The sequence below is a fragment of the Momordica charantia genome, assembly GCF_013281855.1.
Source record: "Momordica charantia cultivar OHB3-1 chromosome 10 unlocalized genomic scaffold, Mcharantia_2.0 BLBB01000010.1, whole genome shotgun sequence".
NCBI lineage: Eukaryota > Viridiplantae > Streptophyta > Magnoliopsida > Cucurbitales > Cucurbitaceae > Momordica > Momordica charantia.
This window is the reverse complement of record NW_028275158.1, coordinates 18,134,775-18,150,468: the sequence shown is the minus strand read 5'-3', so window position 1 is coordinate 18,150,468 and position 15,694 is coordinate 18,134,775. Positions and strand designations below refer to the sequence as shown.

Genomic DNA, 15,694 nt, shown 5'->3' with positions numbered 1-15,694 from the left:
TTGTGTCATAATTTTATTTTAAAGTCTAAAAATATAAAAATTAATTAAATAGTTATAAATTAAATTATTAAAAAATAAAATTGTTAAAATTGTTTTATTTTAAAGAGAGACATAAGAAAGAGTTACAGAACTTTATTAATTACAATTAAAAATAAGTCATACTTTTTTTAATTAATTGGTAGATATGTAACTCTTCGGATTATTAAATCGTAAAAATGATTAGAACTTTTAAAATATCATTATTACTTATAATTAAAAATAACTATGATTTTTTAATTAATTTTTAGAAGTAAAGTTAAAATTAGGTATTCTAACTTTTAGCATTATTAGATAATAAAAATAATTAACCTTTTGGTGTTACTCAATAATTAACTCATTATTTTTATGATTCAATAACTCATCCTAAATTAATAGACAAAATAATAGAGATGATGTGTTAGTTGGAGGAAAATGTGGACGAAAGAGAGGGAGCATTTCGAGATAGAATATACAAAACAATCATAATATATTTTTATTTTTCTTCTTTCATAAATCATGGTTGGAAAAAAAATTCTCTCAGATCTTTTTTTTTTTTGTATTTTTTTCTCGATTTTTTCATGAAGCAATACATTATAAGAGCAGTAGAGTCGACTCCCAATTTAATTTACATTACTCTCTTGAATTTTTCTACACAACAATGTATAGATGAAAAAGATGCTACATTTGAGAGAGATAAGAGCATGAAATTTAACATTTGATGGGGGTGGCTAATAGAACCACGACTTAGGCGAATTGTAGTTGTATTTGATCATTATGACGATAGTGAAGCCATTGTTGATGCAATAGTTAGGTTGAAAGTGAAAATATTGACCATATCAAAGGAAACTGTGAGAATGAGAGAGGAAAAAGTTATAAAACTTTCGTGGCTAATTGATGATAATTTTTTTAGGGTGCAATGTTGGCTTTTTGGTCCTTAATCTCGGTTAATTAATGTTTTGATTATAACAAACCTAGTATTAATTGTTTTTTGCGTGAGAATTATTGATATAAAACATAAATTTATTATGCACTTCAATAATATTATATGATTTACTGGTAATACATATTTTGTTTATTGATAATTTTAGTATTTTAAAGTGACCACGTAAAGTTTGATACGATGATTCTAATGAATTTTGAATTACCAAAATCGAAGTTCAAACGAATAAATGATGATCGAAACAAGTTGGAAAGAAATTATCCGAGGTGCATGACGTGATGGATGAATCAACTAAACGGACCAACGAAATGTTGACATGTGGCATGGTGTTAAAAAATAAAAAAAAATTAGAAAGAAAAGAAAAAAAAAGAAAAAAAGAAACAAAAAAATAAAGTTAAACTTAAAACAAAGAAAAATAAATAAAAAGCAAAAACATATATCACATCACAGCATATTTGTTTTAAAAATATATATATATTATAATATAGGGGTGTTCACCAAATCCAACAACCCGACGAACCCATAAGGGTTGGATTGGGTTGGAAAAATCCCAACCCGACCAGGTTGGGTCGGGTCACGAGTTGACCCTTGAAAATGTCGGGTCAACCCGACCCGACCCGAGTATATATGTTTTATATATATATTACTTATAATATAATATTATATATATAATAAATTAGTAATTCTTATTTTTAAAAACTCAATCTCATCCATCCATCCATTTTGAATTTGTGTTTAAATTAAGATTTTGATTTTTTTATATTCTTTTTGGTCTATGTTATAAACAAAACAAAAGTAAATTAATAATTAAAAAAAAATCGACAACCCAACCCGACCCAACCCGAATTTTTTGGGTTGGGTTGGATTCTACATATGGTCCACCCGAAAATTCGGGTTGGTCCCAAAAAACCCTTAACCCGACCCAACCCGACCCGTGAACACCCCTAGTTCAACACATCCATATATAATATTTTATTATTATTATTATTTTATTCAGTTAAATAACAACCTTTAATTTTTAATAATTTCAAATTCAAGAGTCCAAATTTAATTTGAATTTTAAATTTCTTCCCAACTTTTTCTCCTCTATTTAAACCTCGCATTCTCTCGAATTTCAACAACACTTTTTTCTCATTTTTCTCTCTAATTCATCAATTGTTCATCTCTTAAAAAACTTCAATGTTCGATCTTGAGCTTATAATTTTTATTTTCTTTTAGACAATTCGAGGGCTTTATTTTGTAAGAATTTTTCTTACAAAATTTGTGAGTAAAAATTTGAATACCCATTCTTTGAAAGAGTTTTTAAGTTTATTCTTCAAATCTTCAATTCTTAAGGGTTGCTCTTGAGCCCAAAGAACATTTGTAATGGTTTGATCATAAACCGTGGAAAGAATCGGCTTCGTTCTTGCTTCCGTAAAAAGAACTTTGTACCCGTTAGACTCTCCATGGAAAAAGTCAAGTTCTTCAATTGAACATCCAAGAAGAGCTTGGGAAGTAGAGTAGCTGAGCCGAACCATTATAAATTTTCGGTGTCATTTTCTATAACCCATCTATATTTAATTTTTCCAATTAATTTTTTTCATTATAAATTGTATGAAATTAATTGCTATAATTTGTTATTCATATATTTATGTGCAATATTTGGGTGGTGAAATTAATTAAGGTGCTTGCATTATTTGTATTTTTATTTGTTGTTTAATTTTGTGTTGTTACACTCAGAGAGTTATAGCAAGATTCAAAATTTCGATGTCGAGGTCCAAATTTTATAAACATGTCGATGTGATGGATATTCTAGAAAAGTCACGGAAATTATAGATATCGATGCAAATTTTTTGGATTAGTAAATAAAAATTTAATTGCAACTTAATTAGCCCATAATTGATAAATTTTGACCCTCATAATATATTTATGGAAATATCGTTGTAATGATAACATCATAAAACTAGAGGTTTGCCCATTTTTATTGTTTTAGAGATTAACAAGTTCAGATGCTTTTTGCATTCAAGAAAAACTGAATGAATAAACATATAAAACTATTTGAAAGAAGCAGAAAAACAAAGTAATATGGAAAATAAAAAATGAAAAATAAATGTAAAAGTCTACCGAATTAACTAGTTGAAATGAAATTAAACCTTTGTAAAAAAGAAAAAAAAGTCGGTTTCAAATTATTTAGAAAAAAAAATTCCTAGATTCTCTCTCCCATGCCACTATGCCAGTGCTCACTATACAAGAGGAATAGATTTTTCCTTTATTTATTGTAGGAAATATTTTATTTTATTTTATCTTGATTTAGATTTAATTTACATATTTTAATTAATTCTTTTTAACATTTTAGTCAAGTCATATTTTATGAAGTCAAATTCTAGAGGCTAAAGTAGTCTATAGACTTAAATTGTTGCGTATCAACATCATTCTTGTGAGAAGTGTCATTTTAAATCCCAAATGAAGAAAAAAAATCTTTGGGACCAAAATTGCAACGTAGAGAAGTAGATTGTGAATAACGATCAAACTATACTCATTTTGACATCAAAATTGCAAGTTGGCAAGTAGTTAAAGGTCTAATTTAAAGCATACACAATAGAAATATCATATCGCATCAATATTTATCAACATTTATAAATAAAGGGAAAAAAAGAAAGAAAAAGGAAGAAATAATGCTAACTCCTGATGAAACAACAGAGAGAGATTTTCATCACCACACAAGTTCTAATGGTGGTCTCCAACCCTTCACCATTTTCTGACATGCTGACATCTTCCAACTCTTTTCTTCCATACTTTTAGAACTCAGCCATGAAAGCAAACACAAGCAACCACAATTCTCCCTCTCTCATGCTTAGAACACAAAAGTTCAGTCACTGAAGCAACTAACACCGAAAATAACCAAACGAACCAACAACCCATGCGAAGCAAAAATTAAATATTAGCCCCTCCTTTCTAAGAAGCAGCCTACAGCGTTTACAATCGAGCAAACCATGATCCAACTACAATCACTATACTTCAACTGCAGATCACGACTTCAGGTATCGTCAACTTGCGAATGGAAGACAAAACTTGGGAAAGTTGTGGTGATGTCCCTGCTCAGTCAAAAGCTCCAAATTATAACAGAACAGAGCTAGCGCTATGAATATATTTTTCTTTTTTTTATAACTAGGAGTCGAAGCTTTGCTCTCCTTACTCAGGGCACCCGCACCCGCCCCAAGTCCCAGACTTGGGGAACATCAAGGGTTTTTGATATAAGCTCACCGAAAGGTTCAAACTTGAGACCTTTAAGTCAGTATCATCAAGAGACCTCAAGTCCTAGCCAACTGGGTTGTCCCTTAGAGGCACTATAATTGAATTTTATTTAGTTAGCTTTGAGATATTCTATCTAAGGCAGCTAACTAAAATTTCAGTTATAGTTCACTTTTCGAGACCGGCCTCAGGCATTTACAATGTAAAACAAGAACAAGGAACTGACTTGAGGTATTTAAGTATGATTATGGTTATGCGATGTTTCAGTGAAACCAAAACGGTGGACTTACTTGAGATATTGAAGGGTCATGTTCTTTAAGAGAGATGGATGACGTAGAACAAGATTTCTCCACTCTTCCTTATCAATCTTTCCGTCATGTTTTGTATCAGCTTCTTCAAAGGTCTAAAAAACATAATCAAAAGTTTAAAATAGTAACAAATTAAAGATGTCTCTCTGTATATAAAACGAATACCTGAGAGGGAATGATAATAATTCAAATTTCAGAGAAGTAAACAAAAACTATAAATAATGAAAACAGGTAGAGCAGCATCTACCTTATCAATTATACTCTCAATAACATCATCCGAAAGATTCATGCCAGATTCTGCAAGGGTAGCCACTACCATTTGCTTCACCTATGGCATAAAAGGGAAAAAAAACCGACATTATAGTAGGAAAATTGGGTTATGACACTGGAAACTTAAACTTCATGACAGGGAACAAAATTTTACCTCTTGTCTCTCTATAAAACCTTGCTGCTTAAGATCGTACAATTGAAAAGAAACTGAAAACATGGCATTATAAGGTAAAGGCAAAAGAATATAGTTAGAGACACAAAGGTTCCAATGATATTATAAATCTCTTAACAACCGGCGTGACAACAGCCTCAGATATTTTATCATTTATTTTTGTCTCTTTCCCTTTTGTAAGGAAAGGACAAAAATCTCTATCAATTTTCCTAACAACTTTACATAACGTACATTCAATTTTATCATCAATCGGGGCATTCGGGTGAAATACAGATAGCGCGCGAGCAAACTCTTCAAAGCCTAATATTCCATTGTGTTTCGTATCAAATAAGTCAAACACCTGCAATTTAAAATCAATTAAGAATAAGAACTTTATACAAGAGATGTTGGCAAGAAAAATGAGTTAACAAATATTGTCCAACCGAAAAGGCATATCACTCTACCGCAGAAATACATGATCAAATAAATAATACACAGTAAAAATAGTACCCTGTCAGCAAATAGGCTTTCTTTTTTATTCGTCTTGAACAACGCCAGTTGAAACTCCTCCTACAGAATAATAGTACAAGAAACAACTTCAAGAAAGAACCAACGTAAATCAGCAAAATACATCTTACAAGTGTCACCATATTGATGTGAAGGAAAAGATGTTAGGTCCATAGTGAGGGAAAAGTTTCACGCCTAAGCTACAGATGAACATATCCCTAATAGCAGAAAAAGATGCATATACCTTGTTGATCAGGCCATCATCAATCACGGCACTGCTTATCTTCTTAAAGAGTTCATATAGTGCCTCTATTTCACTTACACTGACTGCATCAAGAAAAAACAAGCATTATTTAACTGAAAAATGCATATTTTTTCTTTCTTCTAATATAACAGAATTTCAGTGGCATCACAGGTACCTAAAAGGATTAATAAATTAATCAAAGAACATTGCATTCATTTTGGTCACCTACTTTTATTTTTAGTATTTCACTGGACACCAAGTTAATGTGTCCAATATAAACTATTAACAAAAAGAAGAGGAGGAAGCCAAGTAGATGTGACAATATAAATTGGATGCGTTCATCAGTATACAAATCCACAAAGGAAAGATAAAATTATAGACATACACACAGTCTCCCTTGCTAGAAGTTCTGGATCGTCAAGACCTCTTGATTGCTTATACAAGTCAAGATCACAACATCTTAGTAGGGAAGCAAAAAATCCCCCTATGCACTGCAACATGATATCGCTTGAAAATCAAAACACTCCATGCCTGATTAGCAGAAGACTGGTAAGAGTTTTCCTCGGTGATATCAGAAAATGCGTACAAAACAATGGAAGGAAAGAGATAATGAACCTTTTAACCATTTCCTGCTTCCAATGACTTGCTCAGATGCCAAAACTTCACATAACAAACAACGGAAACCTATTCTTGTTGAGACAGTAGTCTGAGTACATTAGAAATTAATCAATTAGTAGAACAAATGATAATCAGCAAAGCACGAAGAGATTTTATGGAAATATTAATAAATGGCTCAAGTAGCACTTCAATATTACATAATTGCGAGAATGGAAAAAAAAAAAAGAGAGAGATAAAATAAAAAAAGAAAAGAAAAGAAAGTAGCTAGCATTAACTCGCTGCTTAGTTAATTCACGACCAACAAACTTCCTCACAATAAGTTGATTATCTCTGTGCATCAAAGAAGGTGTTTTCAAGGTGTGTGCATCAAGCTGGGGCTTCTCAAGTAAGACAACCATGTATAGGTGCTTGATGATTTCCAAATCATTTTGTACAAAAAAAAAAAAGTTACTGTAACAAATAAATTCTCCATTTCCAACAACATCAAGTACTTGCTCATAACCAAAGAAGTGTGGGCATGGCATGGGGACACAAACAAGACACAGTAAAGACACAATGACATGTCAGTTTCTAATAAACTGGGACATCGAAACACCAAGGATGCAATTGCTAAAATATAGATTTTTAAATATATCTGATCATTTTAATATACTTCAATGATCTTCATGTTAAAGTTTATTTTAGTCTATGATATTTGCACATGAAAGACAATATAAATGAGTTTTCACAGCTCATAGAAATTTAAAATCAATAATGCTTAAGAACTTAATAGCTTCAAAAATAAGTTTGATGTTTTTTGCTATCAAAATTTATTATTTTTCTCCCATATTTCTTTTTTGTTCCTTAATTTTTCCATTTTTTAAATTAACACTTCATTTCAAGGGTACAAAAATTATTTGACACACATGCTCAAGTGTCTGACAAAGTTTATAACATGTCCAACAATACTCTAACACACATACAATTAATTCAAATAGCATCCTATACCAGTCTATTGTGCTTAAAGAGTATTTGACATGTATCTATTGTGCTTAACAAATACAAGTATCAAATGTCTGATATGTATCAGACATGGACATGCTACCCAAACTAACGTATATGTGTTTCATATAGCTTGTAATAGGGCTAAATAAATAAATTTATCAACAACTTTTAATGGGCACAACAAGTAAGCTTTAAGAATTCAGAACTTGGTAAATAATTATTGAGATAACTGTTGGTCCATTGATAAAATAAACTTTAAAAAGAAAGTTAATTGTATAAATATAGGGATATCCTAATCTCAAAATGCCAAGAGACGACAAACTCTTTCCAGGTAGATAAAATAAGCTGAAAGAGAGCTCTTGGAGAAATAGGAAGTAATAATATATCATGCACAAATTTGGTAGGTGTTTTGCTATGTAAAACTTGAGAGTTCTCTATACCAGGTTCATGCACACTTGTATAGGGGAAGCAAGCTGCATATTGCAGATGCTTCTATAAATTCAACGGCCAAAAAAAACATCTACATCAGGCACTGATGCAATACATCTGTAATCTACATATGAGGATCCTCTGTCCAAAAACCCCAAAAGTACATCCTTTATGGTATAGGTAAAGTGATGTAAAAAATCACTTTACTGTAGTTAAACTAACTCTAATCTCCTGAACCAATCTAATATAAGCCAAAAATGTATTTACTGCATACAGAACAGAACTAGATTATAGTCATTAGGCCATTATGGTAGGGAGAGTTCAGAATTTTTGTGATGTAGTTGTTGCATGATCTTTGATCTGTCCTAAATAAGAGGTAGATTCCTCGACCCAATGACATCTAACAAGAAAGTAAATTCCTACAAATTTTATTGATGACGCCAGATACTAAATTGGCACTAATTTTAGGTTGCATTCAGAACAGTCAAAAATCTCAAAATCAGAAATTTCTCTCGAAAACAAGATGATACTAACTCTACCTCACACATCCAGATTTTTGCATATTCGGAAAATCTCTACAAGAATTCTAGCCTCCAGAAAAATCAATATAAAAAAACCAACAACAGAGCTCAATTTCATTGCACTAAAAGGAAAATGGGGACCAGAATTTCAGTTCAATGTGATAGAACCCACAAAAAATTATCTCAGCGACCACCAACATAATCATAACCATAACAGCAGTCACAAAATAAAAACACACCCACCCCAGATCTCCAAATCCGTTACAAACCAGCAACAATATAGAACCTAGATCCGATCGCGTAATTCCTCGAACCAGTCCCCACCAAACAACAGATTTCAAATTCCAAAACTTCGCCGGTGAGTAAACAGACACAAATAATACACGGGAATAGAAAATAAAACGCAACTCGAAGGAATTCGGAGTACGTTCGAACAAAAACAACGAAACCCAATAAATCATATTCAGTTTCTCGTCGGACAAATTTGCGTGAAACAAAAAGAAGAAAAATCGGCAGACATACCTTATGAGGCGACGGAGAAAATGAGAAGAAAATGCGAAAGTGACGAATCGGAAAAAAGAGAGACGAACAGAGGGATTGCGAAACGTACTTATAGCCAAAAATCAAGAACGGAAAAACAAACCAAAAACAATAATTCGATCAAAAAATGAGTTTTTTTTTATTAAAAAAAATAAAAGAAGAAGAAGAATTTGACGTTTTGTAGCGTGACGATGAGATGGAAGGGAAAAGCCCATACTGTTGGGTGGCGCTGAAATGATAAGAAAAACGCATGCAGAACGGCGTCGTTTGGACCGGGTAACGGAACGGGTCGTTTCAATTTTGGGGCCTACGCCTATGTAACCGGACAATTACGGACCCACGTTTCCACCTCCTGATTCGGTTGCCGGTTGGCTTGTTCCTTCTTCAAAAATTAGTTATTTTTAAATTCAAATCAACCCGCCCCAAAATATTTAAATGCTTTTTTTTTTTCAATTTAAAATTTGTTAAATTACAAATTTGGTTTTTATGGTCTGAGCGTAGTTTTCAACTTGGTCTCAATATTTTTAAAATTTTCTATTCCGTTCATATAGTTTGAGCTTTATTTCAATTTAGTTTATGATTTTATTAAACTTCGAGGATCATCCCTAAACTATCTTTTTACTCACCCGACTCTTATTTTTTGATAAAATAATTATAAAGGTAGGTGTGTAGGGATTTCAATCTCCTATTTCAAGAGAATGAGTTATGTATGTGCAGCTATACTTGTGTTGACAAAACATCATCTCATTATCACGTAAAAAAATATATATTAGTGAGGTTTAAAAGATGACGATTTGTGAGGTTTTTTTAGTATATATAATTTATGAGGTTAATTGAATTAGAAGGACTCAATTAAAATGATCAAATTATACCTACTAAATTGAGACTAGGAAAATACTTGGTCCCAGTCTCAGAATGAGAACCAGTTGTCCTCTCCCCGCCACTAAATATTTGAAAACTTATTATTAATGGTATGGAGGACAAAGCTCGTGAAGAGTAAAATTGTTTTCCTTACCCCTATGTCCAAGGATTAACCTATAATTTTTTTATAAGTGACATGAAATCACCACAACAGAGAATGAAGTCATATTAACCCTGATTGCTACTTATGTTTGCTTCTATTTTATTATACCCAAAAATTTAATTTATCCCATTAGAATCTATTTAATAATATTATCATTTTTTTTTTTATGTTTCTCTATTTTGATAAAGAAAAATAGATCTACATAACTTCCGATATCCATAGAAGGATGATAAAACAATATTTTTATTTATTTTGAAATAAATTGAAAACATGAACAAGAAATAAGACAGTTATTTTTAAAATTTCTATACATTTTTTAAAACGTTTGTAAAAAAGAGAAACATGAAACATAAAAAAAGTCACCAAATATTCTCTAATTTCCAAATTTCAAAACCTCAATTTCCAAATATTTTTATCGTATTTTCAATAGAAAGATGATTGCGACATTTTTAATTGATTTTAACGTTGTAATAATCTTATAATATTTATAAGTGAGTCATTTAAAAAAAATAAAGTATTTCCTTAATGACGTGGCGGAAGAGAGTGGCCGAGGCCTGGACTCTGGAGTAAAGAAAGTAGTTACACATCACATCTCAAGAGAGAGAGGGCGGCCTCGTAAAGAAAAATGATGTACCAATACCAACACATTTAAAACCCATGGAAAAATATAATAAAATAAAAAAAAAACTTTATCGTAAATATTTCTCATGAAAAAAATAAATTGTTTTTTATATTTTAAGAGAAGAAAAACTCAGTACACAACACAAAGTGTAATATGGAATCATGTCACAGTCACATTTTAAACCAAGAACACAATCATGAATTCAATAAAGTAGAAATAAGAATAGAAATTCACATTTTAAACACAAGAACACAATCATCAATTCTCAATTCCAAAAAAATAATAGAAAGACAAACTTTAATTCATTTCCATCCTTATTTTATTTTTATTTTGATTCCTGTACTTTCTCCTTTTCATTTTGGTCATTCTGACCAATTTTGTCTTTTTATTTTATTTTAAATCTCATTTTTCAATCACAATTTTGTCTTTATTTCCAATCTTATTTTAAATTTTATCTTTTGCAAAATTTGACAAAGAGAAACTAAAAGGATCACATTTTTATAATATAGAGATTTAAATGAACATTTTCAAAGCATAAATGAATATTTTTAAAATAAAGAGACTAAAATAAATCCAATACAGGGCTCTATAATAGAATTTTAACCAAAATAGTATGATCAAAATATTATAATTGAACATTCACTTAAATAATATAACCAAAATAAAAGTCAGATATGATTCAGCATTGAATAAATTTCTATATCACCCAAGATTTATTTAATAACTAAAAGTAAAACACTAAATATCTAAAATACCCAAATATGAAATGTGATAAAAATTGTTCAGATTGGTCATCTTGTGTATCCTACAAACTAGGATGTCTGCCCATCATGAACCATGGCAACCATGGCTACCAATTTCATATCGAGTGTATAACCAGCACAGTGTCATGTTAATTTTCAATCCAAACTGATGCCAAATCAAACTACTGATTTAAGATAAATGGAAAACTTTTATACCGATGCTTAAAGAACTACTTCAAACAGAGAATATGACCCAAGTTCAAGAGAAAGATGGCCCAAAACTGAGCCAAACCCAAGAGGCCTAAAAAACTTGGAAAGGGAAGAAAAGAGACCTCAAATTCAACTAGAAGTCGGTCTATAAAACTCAAAAATTCTGACTCGTGAACTATTTGGTTGAGCAAGGCTTCACCAGAATGTGGTCAATTTACAGGCAAGTTATGCATGGAGCAAGAGAGATGTGAAAGATGCAAGCATTTTGGAGAGAAATATAATAATATCATCACTAGAGTTGCCACAAAACTTTGAGAAAACAAAGTAGTCAGCAAAGTAATAGGAAAACAAAGACAACTTCTTAACTAATGACAGGACAAGATATATATAGATTGAAAACAAAACATTTGGGAAATCTTAAAAGATGCTACCGGCTTTTGGTCTAATAGTAGTCAATTAATCGACTTCTTCCATCTTGCTACCCTCAGCATCAGCCTCAGCATCCTCAAGAGGAGGCATGTCAGCATCTGCTTCACCTGCATCCTCATCGATGCTCAGGCCAAGTTTCAACATTCTGTGGATCCTGTTTCCAAAGGTGTTTGGTTCGTCAAGGCTGAATCCAGAAGTGAGAAGGGAAGTCTCGAAGAGGAGGAGGACAAGGTCCTTCACGGATTTGTCGTTCTTGTCGGCATCAGCCCTCTTCCTGAGCTCTTCCATGATGGAGTTCTCGGGGTTGATTTCCATGGTCTTCTTGCTCGACATGTAGCCAGCCATGCTGTTGTCCTTCAATGCCTGAGCTTTCATGATTCTTTCCATGTTGGCTGTCCACCCGTATTCACCAGTTACCAAACAGCACGGGGAATCAACAACACGGTCAGAAACAATAACCTTCTCAACTTTGTCGCCCAAAACATCCTTGATCACCTTGCATAACCCCTCAAACTTCTCCTTCAAAGCTTCTTTCTTCTTCTTCTCATCTTCACTCTCGTCGAGTTTCAGACCTTCCTTGGTTGCGGATACAAGCTTCTTCCCTTCAAATTCCTTCAGCTGACCAACTGCATACTCATCAATTGCATCAATCATGAACAGAACCTCATAACCCTTCTTCTTGAGCTTTTCAAGGAAAGGAGAGTTCTCTACAGCTTTCTTGCTTTCACCAGTGATGTAAAAGATATCAGTCTGGCCTTCCTTCATTCTGGTCACGTAATCCTTCAGGCTGGTCAACTCGTCTCCACTTTTGGTGGAGTGGAAGCGGAGCAATTCAGCAATCTTTGGCCTGTTCTGAGAATCCTCGTGGATACCAAGCTTCAAGTTCTTGGAGAAGGCCTCATAGAATTTGTTGTAGTCTTCCTTGTTCTCAGCAATTTCAAAGAAGAGCTCAAGGCACTTCTTGACCAAGTTTTTGCGGATGACCTTCAAGATCTTGTTCTGCTGTAGCATTTCTCTAGAAATGTTAAGGGGAAGATCCTCAGAATCAACGATACCCTTAACAAAGCCAAGGTATTCAGGAATGAGGTCCTCACAGTTGTCCATGATGAAGACACGACGAACGTACAACTTGATATTGTTTGGCTTCTTCTTTGTGTCAAAGAGATCAAAAGGAGCCCTCTTGGGGACAAAGAGAACAGCCTTAAATTCAAGTTGACCTTCAACAGAGAAGTGCTTTACAGCAAGGTGCTCCTCCCAGTCGTTGGTAAGGCTCTTGTAGAAAGCAGCATACTCTTCCTTTGTAATCTCTTCCGGCTTCCTCATCCAGATAGGCTTCTGTTTGTTCACCAAGGACCACTCGTGTGAAACCTCCTTGATCGTCTTCTTCTTCTTTTCTTCCTTCTCCTTCTCTTCATCAACTTCCTCAACCTTACCTTCCTCATCCTTCTTCTCTTCCTCATCTTCATCATCAGAAATCTCCTTCTCGGTGGTCTTCTCAACCCAGAGAGAAATTGGGTAGCTAATAAACTCGGAGTGCTTCTTGATCAAGTCCTTGAGACGACGCTCCTCAAGATATTCAAGCTGATCTTCCTTGAGATACAAAGTAATCTTAGTACCTCGGCCAAGATTCTCACCAGATGTGTCTCTGGTGACGGTGAATGAACCCCCAGCTTGGGACTCCCATACGTACTGCTCATCATCATTGTGCTTGGTGGTAACAATGACCTTTTCAGCCACAAGGTAGGCCGAGTAGAACCCAACTCCAAACTGTCCAATCATGCTCACATCAGCACCGGCTGCAAGGGCTTCCATGAACTCCTTGGTTCCAGATCTTGCAATGGTACCAAGATTGTTCACCAAATCTGATAACATAGATATTCTTGTGGAATGAGTCATACATGTAACATAGAATAAAGGAAAATCTTGATACGAGTTTCAGCAATCACTCACCAGCCTTGGTCATACCAATACCACTGTCAATGATTGACAGAGAATTATTTGCCTTATCAGGAATAATGTGGATGAAGAGCTCTGGCTGAGCATCGAGCTTGCTCTTGTCAGTCAAGCTCTCAAATCGTATTTTATCCAGAGCCTGAATTAGAGTCCCACATGGTGATTAGTAAAATCATTTTAGGACAATTTCTATCTTCATTTCCATTGAATGTACAAAACCCTTCACCATGATTCCAAACAAGTATATAATAATACAACTACGCAACAGGACTTCAGACAACTGTTCGATTGACAGTTAGGAATAATCTAGAAAGAACCAACAACGAAATGAATTCTAGATTGAATTACTTTCTAACGATTCAAAAACTGTAGACGAAAACGAAAGTCAGAAAACTACCCATCAAATGTTTGAATCAGAGACAACTATAAAAAGGGGTATAAACCCCAAAGAAAATTAACCATCGAATTGTCGAAAGAAAAACCTAGTAACGCGAAAATCAAAAAATACATATACATACACTAAAAACCTCATAGAACAGTAAATAGACAGTAGATATATGGAGATCAAACACAAATATGAAGACAAGTGAAGGGGAAATGAAAGGAGACTCACGTCAGAGGAATTGCTGATAAGCTCACGAAGGAATATCTCCTTGTTGCTGTAGAAGGTGTTAATAATCAGACTGAGGAGCTGATTAATCTCGGCCTGGAAGGCAAACGTTTCAGTATCCGCCATTGTTGAAGACGAGAAACAAAGTTGATAGATCAAGAAAATGGGTTTCAGTATCAGCAATGGAGGAAATGGGAGGCTTGAGAGAGCAATTCGAGATCTGTGGAGGAACCGCAGGTTTATATATTAGGGATTTTACTAGGGTTTCTGGAACCTTCTATTGAAATATAATTATATAATTAATTTTTCTTTTCTTTTTTAGTTTTAGTTTAAACTTTATAAAGTATTTATTCTACGTGGACTGGTTGCAACGAAAAGTTCGAGAAAATGGGTTTTGGGAAAGCCTAATCCAGGATTAGAGCAAGGTAAGCCGAAGGCCTGCCATGGAAACTCCACAGCCAAACAAGGCTCTAAAAATCGATGAGGAGGGACCACATTAAATTGCTTAAAGCAGCTACTTTAGCTTGGACAAAAAAAAAGGTAACTTATCTCAAAAAAAAAAAAAAAACAGTAACTTTATTTTATTAAATATTTTTTATATAAATTTTGAATTTAAAAAAATAATTACAAATATCGCATTTTAAAAAAAAATTACTGAGTTTGTTTCTATAAGAATCCATTAATTTTGATAATGATAATTTTGTTATATTAATAATGATAATTAGCATGTTCTTTTAAGTCAATGATTTTTATTTTGTTTAATAAATATGGGGTGCTAATAAGTTTCTTATCCAAGAAGTATACTTATGACTACTCTATCTATTATTAACTATAATTATATAATCATTATTGTTGGAAGTAAAATAAAATATATATATATATATATATGATCATTATTGTTGATGTCGAATTTTTTTTAGTACAACAAGTGGGGATGGGGGATTCAAAATCATGATCCATTGATCAAAGATATATGTCAATTACCAGTGACATACCCTCATGTTGGCTTGTTAATATCGAGTTTTGAGTTGGTGTCACAGTAATGCCACATATGCCTTGGTCTCATAGCTCAACGTTCACATGTACATAGAAATCTAATATCAGTAGGGTGTTTTGTCGAGTGCACTCTGATGCCTAAGTAGGAACTTAAGATGAGAGCAAACGGGTATGGACCAAATAAAGTAAGGAAGCACTAATCTTGGTGATAGTTTATTTGATAGTGTGTGTCGACACTTATCACAAAGTGTTGTGTAGGAAATTTCAACTTACCCTAGAAATTTCCCTCTTCTCTTATGTATGGAGAGCCAAATGAGAGGGAGAGGCAGGCACATAAGGTGGAATG

General features: G+C 33.1%; 2 protein-coding genes across 3 annotated transcripts; both read right to left on the bottom strand.

Annotated features, from left to right (window-relative positions):
• Positions 1-3,508: 3,508 nt before the first annotated feature.
• On the bottom strand, positions 3,509-8,949 carry LOC111013381 (calcineurin B-like protein 3). Of its 2 annotated transcripts, none has more exons than XM_022287812.2 (10): positions 8,744-8,943; positions 6,285-6,375; positions 6,055-6,200; positions 5,670-5,752; positions 5,429-5,488; positions 5,171-5,279; positions 4,922-4,974; positions 4,745-4,825; positions 4,480-4,592; positions 3,509-4,032 (listed from the first exon to the last, which is right to left on the bottom strand). In XM_022287812.2, the coding sequence occupies exons 3-10, from the start codon at positions 6,167-6,169 to the stop codon at positions 3,975-3,977; spliced, it is 672 nt and encodes a 223-aa protein (XP_022143504.1). In that variant the 5' UTR covers positions 6,170-6,200; positions 6,285-6,375; positions 8,744-8,943; the 3' UTR covers positions 3,509-3,974. The 2 variants fall into 2 exon arrangements, with proteins under 2 accessions (XP_022143504.1, XP_022143506.1); XM_022287814.2 differs by lacking the exon at positions 3,509-4,032 and adding an exon at positions 4,055-4,284 and having other exon boundaries at positions 8,744-8,949.
• A 2,674-nt stretch (positions 8,950-11,623) lies between these two features.
• LOC111013349 (heat shock cognate protein 80) lies at positions 11,624-14,581 on the bottom strand. The gene is made up of 3 exons (XM_022287781.2): positions 14,356-14,581; positions 13,740-13,881; positions 11,624-13,651 (listed from the first exon to the last, which is right to left on the bottom strand). Exons 1-3 carry the CDS (start codon positions 14,476-14,478, stop codon positions 11,817-11,819), a joined length of 2,100 nt encoding a protein of 699 aa, XP_022143473.1. The 5' UTR covers positions 14,479-14,581; the 3' UTR covers positions 11,624-11,816.
• Positions 14,582-15,694: the final 1,113 nt, after the last annotated feature.

Coding starts and splice junctions, on each gene's coding strand:
- LOC111013381 (XM_022287812.2), bottom strand. CDS start 6,169: ATGTTGCAGTGCATAGGGGGATTTTTTGCTTCCCTACTAAGATGTTGT. Junction 5,489..5,669: donor ATGATGGCCTGATCAACAAG/GTATATGCATCT, acceptor ATTATTCTGTAG/GAGGAGTTTCAACTGGCGTT. Junction 4,033..4,479: donor ATGACCCTTCAATATCTCAA/GTAAGTCCACCG, acceptor TTGACTGAGCAG/GGACATCACCACAACTTTCC.
- LOC111013349 (XM_022287781.2), bottom strand. CDS start 14,478: ATGGCGGATACTGAAACGTTTGCCTTCCAGGCCGAGATTAATCAGCTC. Junction 13,882..14,355: donor TTATCAGCAATTCCTCTGAC/GTGAGTCTCCTT, acceptor ACTCTAATTCAG/GCTCTGGATAAAATACGATT. Junction 13,652..13,739: donor TATTGGTATGACCAAGGCTG/GTGAGTGATTGC, acceptor CTATGTTATCAG/ATTTGGTGAACAATCTTGGT.